Source organism: Cyclopterus lumpus, chromosome 4 (assembly GCF_009769545.1).
Source record: "Cyclopterus lumpus isolate fCycLum1 chromosome 4, fCycLum1.pri, whole genome shotgun sequence".
In the NCBI taxonomy this organism is placed as follows: Eukaryota; Metazoa; Chordata; class Actinopteri; order Perciformes; family Cyclopteridae; genus Cyclopterus; species Cyclopterus lumpus.
In genome coordinates, this window is record NC_046969.1 from 26,706,530 (window position 1) to 26,718,984 (window position 12,455).

The following is a 12,455-nucleotide window of genomic DNA, read 5'->3' on the forward strand; positions in this document are numbered from 1 at the left end:
TAAATAACCAGACGAGCTTCCAGGCGTCCTCCAGCTTTAATGTGTCGCTCTATAAAGACAGGAAGTCATTTTTAAAGTCACAGACGGACACGGAAACTGTGCTCGAGTACAAAAGGTGTACAAATACAAAAAGTACATCACAGGACGACCCGCTGTCTATTTATCTTAAAGGAAACAAAACAAAAACATCGTTGAGATTTCGCTTTGTTTGTTGCTTAAAATCACAGATGAGCAAAACATTTTTAAAAAGGGGGAAATAATAAAGTAATTTCACCAGCTCAACACAAACAAAACCCTTTCACAGCTGAACTTTGGGAGTTCTTCACAAAAGAGGAACCAGGACTCTCATCCCTTTAAGAAGAACCAGGACGTCCCTCTTGAAGGGTTCGCTCATCCCTTTAAGAGGAACCAGGACGTCCCTCTTGAAGGGTTCGCTCATCCCTTTAAGAGGAACCAGGACGTCCCTCTTGAAGGGTTCGCTCATCCCTTTAAGAAGAACCAGGACGTCCCTCTTGAAGGGTTCGCTCATCCCTTTAAGAGGAACCAGGCTGCCCTCTTGAAGGGTTCGCTCATCCCTTTAAGAGGAACCAGGACGTCCCTCTTGAAGGGTTCGCTCATCCCTTTAAGAGGAACCAGGCTGCCCTCTTGAAGGGTTCGCTCATCCCTTTAAGAGGAACCAGGACGTCCCTCTTGAAGGGATCGCTCATCCCTTTAAGAGGAACCAGGACATCCCCTTTAAGAGGAACTGAAGCCGACACCAGACCCCATTGACAACAACATCAACACACCAACAGGAGACCAGCAGCTCCTGAGCTCAGAGGTTGAACCATGTTTCATGAATGGAGTCTGAACATCACGCTGCTCACCTATCACACACCCTTCAGAACATCGGTACTGGCCCTTTAAATCTGTGTTTTTACTGATAAGAGAAACTCAACTGAGGATTATTGTGGAAAAGTCTTTTAACACAAAGTCAGTCTAATTAAACTTTTCCCCAAAGACAAAAAATATAATAAAGAACATGAATTTGTGTCGGTATAGAAAACATTCAGCAGAGTATAAAACACATATTACAAAATGAAGATGATCACATGAGTTGGCTACGTCACAACACCATCTACAACACACACACACACACACACAGTCACCTTTGGCCTAACATACATCTGGAATCACTGTACACACTCACACAAACATATCTATAAAATATTTCCCCTCAGGCATTTGTTTGCTCGTGTTTTTTTTCGGTTTCAGTTTAGAAAAACAAAGTTTTATATTAAAATTTATTTTACATTTACAGCTAAAGAGCTACATTCACAAATCTATAAAAGCAACCGAATACATTCATAAGAAATATAAATATTCACAGCACTCTCAGCGATGGTGCTGTGGGGGGGGGGGGGGGGGGGGGGGCTGGGGTTCTTCATCAAAACCTGGTCCTTAAAATTCATCATTGCGCAATTTTTTTTTGCCGGATTAAAAACAGGCTGCTCGTACTCAACCGGCGAGGAGGCGTTCAGGGGAATCCGCTTCGTCTGGAAACCCGGCCGCTCACAAGCCCATCTGCATGTCGGCGAAGTTGAAGAAGCTGTCGACGTCTCGAGAGGAAGTGCTTTTGTTATCGGAGACGAAGACCTGGGAAAAGAAAAGAAAGATATTATAATATATGTATATATTAGTATTATTGTTATGGTTACTCAGCGCTCTGCAGACCTTCGTGCCACTGAACACGTCTCTGGAGATGCTCCTGCAGGCTTCCACCACTCCGTCTCCACTGAGCTCCAGAGCGATGACGGGACCTTCAGGAGCAGAACAACAAGTTATGAAATGTGGACCCTCTTTACCAGTCTCTCTCTAAATATGAAACCACGTTGTCAGATGTAACAACAACAACAACAACAACAACATGTACCTTTAGTGACGTAGTCCACCAGGTCCTCGGCACTGCGCTGGAACACCCGGCTCACGTCGTCCGGTCTCATGGAGACCTCCTTGGTCTGGACCAGGACGAAGCCTTGAGCCGAGGTCTGTCCTCAGGAGGAAACAAAGAGCTTCATAACAACGCTGGAGCTTATGAACAATAATTAGTGAGACAACACGCAGGAGTGTGTCTCTGTGATGAGGTCACAACGCAAACATCCATGGAATGTTTTCATAGAGAACCAAAGAGCAACTTCAGGAACACTCGTAGAATATTACACTAATATATATATACACATACATACATAACTAGAACAGAAAACATCAGTGTTTTAAACTAGGTTTATTGATGATAGCCTTCAGTTCTTAATCTGTTCAGTTTCAGGTTCAAAGAGACGATATTGTTCACGTTTCAGTGAGAAATATGGAACCAGACAACCAGAAGCTCCCAGTTCCTCGTAATGAGACCAGTTCTGAACATTAGTGTGGAACAAGGAAGTGCTGCAACTTTTACAGACGCTGTATACGTCTCTGGTTTCGACCTGTCAATCACCGTGTAGCCCCGCCCCTAAAGCATCCCCTGCTTTATGGTCTGTTTGACTCTAAATTACCATAATTTACTAAATGAACATCACGCTGTATTGAAGAAGACTTGGAACTAGAGATTGAGACCAAAAACTAATGTTTACAATGTTTACTGAGGGAATACATCAAGAGAAGTAGAGTCATTTATATAGACTTCTATACAACCAGGAGTCGCCCCCTGGTGGTCAGGGGAGAGAATGCAGCTTTAACACATGAAGCATAGACTTCTATACAATCAGAGGAGTCGCCCCCTGGTGGTCAGGAGAGAGAATGCAGCTTTAACACATGAAGCATAGACTTCTATACAACCAGAGGAGTCGCCCCCTGGTGGTCAGGAGAGAGAATGCAGCTTCAACACATGAAGCATAGACTTCTATACAACCAGAGGAGTCGCCCCCTGGTGGTCAGGAGAGAGAATGCAGCTTTAACACATGAAGCATAGACTTCTATACAACCAGAGGAGTCGCCCCCTGGTGGTCAGGAGAGAGAATGCAGCTTTAACACATGAAGCATAGACTTCTATACAACCAGAGGAGTCGCCCCCTGGTGGTCAGTAGAGAGAATGCAGCTTTAACACATGAAGCATAGACTTCTATACAACCAGAGGAGTCGCCCCCTGGTGGTCAGGAGAGAGAATGCAACTTTAACACATGAAGCATAGACTTCTATACAACCAGAGGAGTCGCCCCCTGGTGGTCAGGAGAGAGAATGCAACTTTAACACAAGAAGCATAGACTTCTATACAACCAGAGGAGTCACCCCCTGGTGGTCAGTAGAGAGAATGCAGCTTTAACACATGAAGCATAGACTTCTATACAACCAGAGGAGTCTCACCTCATCGATCAGTTTGCGGGCGTTGGCGGTGGCGTATTCTCCAGCGAAGAAGACGAAGAGGCAGGACTCTTCGCTGACCTTTCGCCGGCCCCCCTTCGTCAAAGGCACGATGCTGCGTTCGGGGTCGGCGGAGATGCGAACCGCCTTGAACTCGGACTCGGGGTCCGGCTTGGGCACCGAGTCCAGCACGGCCGAGGTCTCCGGCAGCAGGCTCCAGTTGTTCTCGCCGGACACCGGCGTGAAGTCGTGGACGTTGCTCCAGTTGTTGTTGAAGATGCTCAGCCCGGCGTCCTTGAAGTGGAAGGCCAGCTCGGGGTAGAAGTACTGGAAGCAGCCGAACTTCATGCCCGTGGAGGACTCGATGATGGGCTGCGTGGCGCAGCTCAGGAACACCTCCATCTTCTTGCAGTCCCGCGTGCGGAACTGCTGGCAGGCGACCACGCACTTGACGTCCTTGCAGTCGCGGAAGAACACGCTGCCCTTGGCCGGCCCGAGGAACACGCGGCAGTTCACGCAGTCGTCCACGGTGACGGTCGCCGAGTGGTCGAACACGTAGATGTCGCAGTTCTCGCACTCCTGGATCACGAACTGCTGGCCGCTCAGCGAGCCGGGCAGCCGGCCCGCCGTCACGTCCCGGAGCCCCGACAGCATGTAGTCTTTGGGGTCCACCTGAGAGAGACCGCCCCGGTTAAGGAGAGACTGGAACCTCGTACAGCTACTACGCTATGCGGCTATGTACGCTCCACAGCGGGGTTAGTTCAACTTTGGGCTTTTTTATTTCATGCACATGATAAAGAAACGTGACTTTTATTGAGACTGAATGAAAGGAGAACGCTGCGGGGCGTGTTCTCAAAGCAATGTGACACAAGGTACAAGTACACATTGGAGTACTTCAACCCAGAGGTACATGTTGTACTCCTGCTGTAGATTAACGTGCAGCAGGAACATGTAGTCTATACCTGTACTTTCACTGCATGGAGGGCTGTTAGTACTGCAGTGAAAGAGACAAACACTTCCTCATCGTGCACAACGTCTGACTTCACTTTCTGTCTTTTAACCGACTTTAAAAGCTTTCACACAGCCGGATGCTCGTGTGTTTGATGTGGTCCGACCAGTTTGAAGCAGAAGAAGAAGAAGAACAAGGAGAAGAGGAAGAAGAGCTGTGAAGTGCAGTGTTGTAATCCCATAAGGAGATCATAGAAGAGTGAGCGGGCCGAGCTTCAGGAGCTCTGAGCCTCAAACGGTGTAAAGAGACATATAATAATATGAGCAAGAATAAGTCATAAACAGCCCTGATAATGTTCATTATTAATGTTCTGTGGTGGTTTCAGTTCAGAGGATCAAACTACTTCCTCACGCTGCTTCTGCTCATTGTGCAGCGACATTCAAACGTTCCCGTGCATTAGTGATATATTAAAACAACATTGTGTACATTTTCTTATTGAAACAAAAACAATATGCATTTCACATTAAACGTTAATAATCCAGATATTGAAATCATTAAAATCAAAAGAACTAGTGCTGCTCACATGCTTCAGTTATATGTTTGAGTTTAATTGTGCATATTTACTGTGAGTCAATATATTTATACGGCAGTAAAATAAATAAATATATATATATATATATATATATATATATATATGAATCTCAGCACGTAAACAAATCTGCAGCTTTTCAGTAAATCAGGTTAAAATATTACAAATGATTTACAGTTTAACATTTACTCTTGTTATGGCTTCTATTGTTTGTTTTGTACCATGTCAAGTGCTTTGAGAACCCTTTAAAGCGCTATATTAAAAGAAAGTATTATTATTAATGATGACTGATGGATGAAAAGTGTTAAATATTCTAATCTACAGCAGCAAGCTGGACGTGACCGTTTACAAGGGGTTAAAGGGCTGAAATTATTATTACTATTATATTATATATATATATATATATATATATATATATATATATATATATATATATTAAAAAAAATTTAAAAAAATGTAAAAAAAATGAATAAATGTATTATTACTACTGACAATTATTACTATTATTAATATATATTATATTGTATTATTATTATCACGTTCTCCCTCGTGTATTGTTACGGAGCCTCTGTTGTTGTTATTATTAATATATATTATTACGGTACTCATTATGATGATGATGACGTCACCTTCTCCCTCGTGTCCCAGCTGTACTGCTTCGGAGCCTCCTCGGTGTTGTTGCCAAGGGGAACCGCGTTGCCCGTTGCCGTCGCGGTCGTCGTCGCCGTCGGCGGCCGCTCGTCCCGCTCGGAGGACTTCCTCTTCGGCTTCTTGGAGAAGAAGCAGCCCATGGTGGCGTCGAGGCGGCGCGTGCGACCGTGAGGGGGAGAGGGCGGCTTGTTTGATTCAGACTCTCTTCTGCTGCCACGGCCACGGCAACGCCCCGCCCCCCTCTCCACCCCGGCGTCACAGCGGCCAATCACGAGGACGGAGCGACGGGATGGCGTCACGGCCTTACGCAGAGGAGGCGTGTCCTCGTGAGGCGTTTGAGGAATAAAAAAAGATTAGAAAAGAGACTTCCGTTTTTTAAATGTTTTTTTAAAAGAAGGGTGTTGGTTTTATGGAAACCCATTTTCGGTAGTAAAAATATAATAACTAATAAGGTGTTATAATTCTGACTTTTATATCTAATAACTAATAAGATGTTATAATTCTGACTTTTATATCTAATAACTAATAAGATGTTATAAGTATGACTTTTAGATATAATAACTAATAAAATGTTATAAGTATGACTTTTAGATATAATAACTAATAAAATGTTATAATTATGACTTTTATATCTAATAACTAATAAGATGTTATAATTATGACTTTTATATCTAATAACTAATAAGATGTTATAATTATGACTTTTATATCTAATAACTAATAAGATGTTATAATTCTGACTTTTATATCTAATAACTAATAAAATGTTATAATTCTGACTTTTATATCTAATAACTAACAAGATGTTATAATTCTGACTTTTATATCTAATAACTAATAAAATGTTATAATTCTGACTTTTATATCTAATAACTAATAAGATGTTATAATTCTGACTTTTATATCTAATAACTAATAAGGTGTTATAATTATGACTTTTATATCTAATAACTAATAAGATGTTATAATTCTGACTTTTATATCTAATAACTAATAAGGTGTTATAATTATGACTTTTATATCTAATAACTAATAAAATGTTATAATTATGACTTTTATATCTAAAAACTAATAAAATGTTATAATTATGACTTTTAGATATAACTAATAAAATGTTATAAGTATGACTTTTATATCTAATAACTAATAAGATGTTATAATTATGACTTTTATATCTAATAACTAATAAGATGTTATAAGTATGACTTTTATATCTAATAACTAATAAGATGTTATAAGTATGACTTTTAGATATAATAACTAATAAGAATGTTCTAATTATGACTTTTTATCTTCTTTATCTTATGATAATATTGGTTTTAAAGTACCAACATTACAGTACTCATAATGCAGAATAATATTTGTATATTAACGAATTATAATTATTGAAGCATTAATGTGTTCATCTGTACTGGAGTAAAAGTATGAAGTCACATAGAAAGAAAATACTTACTTTACTAAGTAAAGTACAAGTACCTCAACGTTGTATTTGAATGTACTGTACATGTAATGGAGTTATACATCTTTGATTGCAACCGTTGCTTTTGAGGTCGCCATGTTTTTATTGGACAAATGCACACGTTATGAATAAAGAACCTCTACATGATATTAAACAAGATATAAGATACAGGAAGTATGATTCAATCATCTGGCATATACAATCATATATCTGGGAATATTGTGAAATACAACGGCGCAATTAAATGAATTCCACCTCTGTGATGTTTTTCATTTCCTTTTTTATTAGGTTTTATTTTAAAGAACATAAACTTAATAAAGTACACAACATGGGGAGGATCTATCTCTTAAATAAACAACAATAATAATCAAAACAATTCGATTATATATTACATCGCCCTCACCATTCATTTCTATGGTCAGGGAGGAGGGAAATCGGAAAGACACTAATTTACCAGAAGACCTTGAACGCACCGTTGTGTCCACACGGTAACAAACTTACCTGCTGCAGTGAAATATCTTACATGAAATAATAATACGGAATAATTTAATTAAATAAATTTAATGCAAACTGTTTTAATACGATTTGGAGTGTCAATCAAACACATCACGCGTCCAACCGGACGTCAGATTAGCTTTCACTTTAATCCACTAGGCCGCTCTAATAATAGGCAATCCCCCATCATGCCTTTCTCTACATCCCCTTTTCATAATCTGTGGCACCACCTGATGTTTGAGGTCACGAGGGCCGTTCATAGCGCCGTCGTTCAACAGGTTTCAGGCAACGAAATGCAGTTAGTTTGCAACATAAGAATGAAATAAAAACATAAACATGATAAAAACTGTGTGGAACATGCACAGATGCTGCTGAACTGGTGAGAAGAGAGTGTTGAATGCATCAGAGGAACCACCATGTTTAGTCTCTGCTGAGGGGGTCTGAGGGGGTCTGAGCAGCCCCTCCCCCCAGCAGCTGGTTCTGTCACCACCATGAGGTGCTGGTGGTGACGGGTCGACCTCCCAGTGAAATGTGTTGTCAGTTGCATCGTACAGAAGCACCGCGACCTCGCCGGGAACTTAAAGGGGCAGTGTGGAGGATGCAGTGCCACCTGGTGGTGTAGTTCCAGACTTCCCCCAACTCAAATAAACCCTCTTCTCACCTGGCTCGGATGTCCAGCGGTCCTCAACCTTTTTTTGCGACACGGATCGGTTTCGTGTAAGGTGATATTTTTTTCCCGACCGGCCTTCAAGGAGTGGGATGAACGCGTCTGTTGTTGTCGCGGTTATGGCGGCTGAACGCCGTATTGTTTAATTCTGCAGTTTCAGAAGGTAACGCCGAACTGTGGCTTCACAGTTACACCGATGAAAACGTAGTTATGAATGTTATACGCAGATGCACACTGCCCCTTTAAGGGCCCCTGGTCTGAGCCACTGATACTGATGGTAATTAGTGCAGCTAGACAACGAAAGACGTTGTTATTGTGTCTCTTCTGGCAGCAGTCAGGACTTCTAACATCCAATCACAGCCCGTTTCCTGTTTTTAACCACCGAACTGCAAACTCATCAAAATCTCAAGTGGATGACTCAGGAGCTTGAAGGGGGCCTCTCCTCACCAACTGGAACCCACACAGGAAGACACCGAAACCATGGCAACCCCCAAACCACTGAGTATGTGGTCAGTGTAGGACAGATGCACTTCCTCCTGAAACAAGGAACATTTATTTAGAGACATTCTAGCCTGTAATCGCAGATTTTAAAGAGTTCAATGAGCTCTCAACATAAAAGGAGACTCAACGCTGTACATGCTGTGGCTCAGTGGTCAGCGGGTCGGTGGATCGGAGGTTCAATCCCCGCCCTAGTCCCTGTCTCCTTTGAGCAAGACACTTGACCCTGTAGCTGAATGTAAGGATAAAAGCGTCAGCTAAATGAAATGTAATTATCATATAACAATTGTAATGTTGTGTGAACATAAATATTGTACATGTATATTATATATACATGTGATTCTATACATATATATATATTTTTTACATTTATTTTGTAGCACCAAAATTTGCCTTAGAGAGCTTTATATATTTATATAAAAAATACATATATTTAAAAGAAATACTCATATTTTATTTTTATTTATCTATACACACACATATATATATACGTATATATGCGTATATATATATATATATTTATATATATACACATATATAAAGTTAACAAATATTTATATCATTTTACTTTTATAATATTTATAATATATATATATATATTAAAAAAAACTTTATATAAATATATAAATATATTTGCATATTTTATTTTTTACTTTACATCTATACACATATATATAACTATATATATGTGTCACTGATATATGTAAATATTTTGTAACTTTATTTACATAAATAAAGTTACAAAATATTGACATACATATATTGCTTTATAGTTTTTAAATACTTCATATATAGTGCGATGTGGTCTCCTCCACACAGGCAGCGCTCCTGCGCCGTCCTCGCGCTCTGACGTCACGCGGCGCACTGTCCCTTTAAGGGGGCGGAGCCTCCCCCGCCTCGCTGCGGTCCGCTTCCCCGGCTCCGCTCAGCTGCGCGCACCTTCCAGCAGTGACATGGCATAGAGCCGCCGCGGCGACGCATCCTGCACCAATGGACGCACTCCGGCGCGGAGCCCCGACGGCGAGGTGGAGGTGGACCGCGACGGCCGCGCTGAAGGACACGCTGCCCGCATGGCTGCTCCTCAGCGCCGCGGCCGGGCTGCGGGCGGAGGACGGCACGGAGAAGGAGGCGGAGGAGAGCCACCGCCAGGACAGCGTCAACCTGCTGACGTTCATCCTGCTGCTCACGCTCACCATCCTCACCATCTGGCTCTTCAAGCACCGCAGGGTGCGCTTCGTCCACGAGACCGGGCTGGCCATGATTTACGGTGAGGCGGGGGACGCGCACGCACGCACGCACGCGCCGCAGGCTTTTGCACGATTCGGCGTTGCGATCCGGTGTGCGGGGTGATGGATTAGTGCGCGTGCTACGACACCAGCATATCGGCCCAGATGCGTGTTCGAGCTCCATCTGTCAGGCTTCAGAGGAGGTCACGTGATGGGTGTTCTGGGATAACTGGCCGTGAAAAGTGCGTGTAATAAATAACAATATCTTTAAAGGGCCAGTGCACCAAAACACAGTTCTGTTTATGAGTCCGCATGGTTTTGATTGTTGCAGACTGTTGATGCTCTCTCTAAACAGGTGTGTTCAAAATAACATGTGCTCACCTTTAACACACCTGTGTGTCTAGTTAAGGACAACACATTTTAAAATAACACCATTTGTGTGTTTTATAGTTTTTGTGTCCATGGTCAAATTGCTCTAAAATACTCAGTGACATTTATTTAATTTCATATAATTAAAACGTTTGACAGATCCGTTTTTCTAAAAATGACACCACCAGGCAATATACATAAAAATAGATAATTCATTCAGTCTTGTGACAGTTGAAGAACTAGTTATAAATCTCACTGAACACACAGAAATGTTTGTTCAGTTAGATTTATAACTAGTGAGGAAGCTCTGGAACACTGAGGCTCCACCACATGAATACAGACCATCATCAACTCATACAGTCTCAGTTTAAAGTGCACAACCTGTTGTGTACATCTGACCAGCAAGTACACAACCTGTTGTTGCATCTTCTTAAAAATCTCCTGCTATCTAGGAACACTGTTACACATCTCTATCTAGGAACACTGTTACACATCTATCTAGGAACACTGTTACACATCTATCTAGGAACACTGTTACACATCTCTATCTAGGAACACTGTTACACATCTCTATCTAGGAACACTGTTACAAGTGTCTTGGGAGTCTCACTCCCTTCCATCTGAAGTTTGTAAAAGAGCAAACAGACTGTTGGTTAGTTGTATTAAATATGAGCACATGTGACGTCCAACTTGCCCAGTTAAATTTATTTTACTGTATCAACACATCTCAAACTGGTTTACTTACAGAACTTCCTCCAACTGATTAGAAAACTAAATTTGGGATTGAAACACGCCTGAACAAGGAAAGATGGTGCCCGCCTTTAGCACTTTTCCTGATTACGTGAACCTGCATTAGGTGAACCTGCATTAGGTGAACCTGCATTAGGTGAACCTGCATTAGGTGAACCTGCATTAGGTGAACCTGCATGACGTGAACCTGCATGACGTGAACCTGCATTAGGTGAACCTGCATTAGGTGAACCTGCATTAGGTGAACCTGCATGACGTGAACCTGCATTAGGTGAACCTGCATGACGTGAACCTGCATGACGTGAACCTGCATTAGGTGAACCTGCATTAGGTGAACCTGCATGACGTGAACCTGCATGACGTGAACCTGCATTAGGTGAACCTGCATTAGGTGAACCTGCATTAGGTGAACCTGCATGACGTGAACCTGCATGACGTGAACCTGCATTAGGTGAACCTGCATTAGGTGAACCTGCATTAGGTGAACCTGCATTAGGTGAACCTGCATTAGGTGAACCTGCATTAGGTGAACCTGCATTAGGTGAACCTGCATTAGGTGAACCTGCATTAGGTGAACCTGCATTAGGTGAACCTGCATGACGTGAACCTGCATTAGGTGAACCTGCATTAGGTGAACCTGCATTAGGTGAACCTGCATGACGTGAACCTGCATGACGTGAACCTGCATTACGTGAACCTGCATTACGTGAACCTGCATTAGGTGAACCTGCATGACGTGAACCTGCATGACGTGAACCTGCATGACGTGAACCTGCATGACGTGAACCTGCATGACGTGAACCTGCATTACGTGTAGACCACGTAGATCGTGGTCTAAGCCCCGACCGTGTGAAGAACTTCGACGAACATTTCATTGACATTACTGAGCTAACATTAGCTCGACATCCAAGTCAAGCTAGCTGACTGTATGAAGAGTGTGTATGGAGCGTAGAGATGTCGGCCTTCTCTGTTATAATAGCTATATAAATATATGTGTGTGTGTGTGTATGTGTATATATATATATATATATATATATATATATATATATATATATATATATATATATATTGTGTGTATATATATATATATATATATATGTGTGTGTGTGTGTGTGTATGTATGTATGTATGTATGTATGTATGTATGTATGTATGTATATATATATATGTATGTATATATATATATATATATATATATATATATATATATATATATATATATATATATATATATATATATATATATATATATATATATATATATATGTATGTGTGTGTGTGTGTTTTTGGTCCTTTTCACAATCAGAAACAGTCCAAGTAAGTTTGTGACACTAAACAAAGTGCGATAGTAAAAGACATTATTTAAGAATAGAACAATATGACAATGTACAATAAAACATGAGAAACAAACTCTACGAGTATATACAAGCGTGTTATTGAAGTGCATAACGACGTCTGTCACTCAT

General features: G+C 41.4%; 2 protein-coding genes across 4 annotated transcripts in view; one reads left to right on the forward strand and one right to left on the reverse strand.

Moving 5' to 3' along the window:
• Positions 1 to 17: 17 nt before the first annotated feature.
• On the reverse strand, positions 18 to 5,805 carry rp2 (RP2 activator of ARL3 GTPase). Its single transcript, XM_034530261.1, has 5 exons — positions 5,504 to 5,805; positions 3,340 to 4,008; positions 1,913 to 2,027; positions 1,714 to 1,799; positions 18 to 1,635 (listed from the first exon to the last, which is right to left on the reverse strand). Exons 1-5 carry the CDS (start codon positions 5,663 to 5,665, stop codon positions 1,552 to 1,554), a joined length of 1,116 nt encoding a protein of 371 aa, XP_034386152.1. The 5' UTR covers positions 5,666 to 5,805; the 3' UTR covers positions 18 to 1,551.
• A 3,754-nt stretch (positions 5,806 to 9,559) lies between these two features.
• The window catches only part of slc9a7 (solute carrier family 9 member 7), a 28,851-nt gene continuing 25,955 nt past the window's right edge, over positions 9,560 to 12,455 (forward strand). For all 3 annotated transcript variants that reach the window (XR_004609363.1, XM_034530586.1, XM_034530585.1), the window contains exon 1: positions 9,560 to 9,911. Coding sequence is in view for 2 of the 3 variants with exons in the window: in XM_034530586.1 (XP_034386477.1) it covers positions 9,635 to 9,911 (277 nt within the window). In the remaining variant the exon portion in view is untranslated. The remainder of the gene's footprint in view (positions 9,912 to 12,455) is intronic.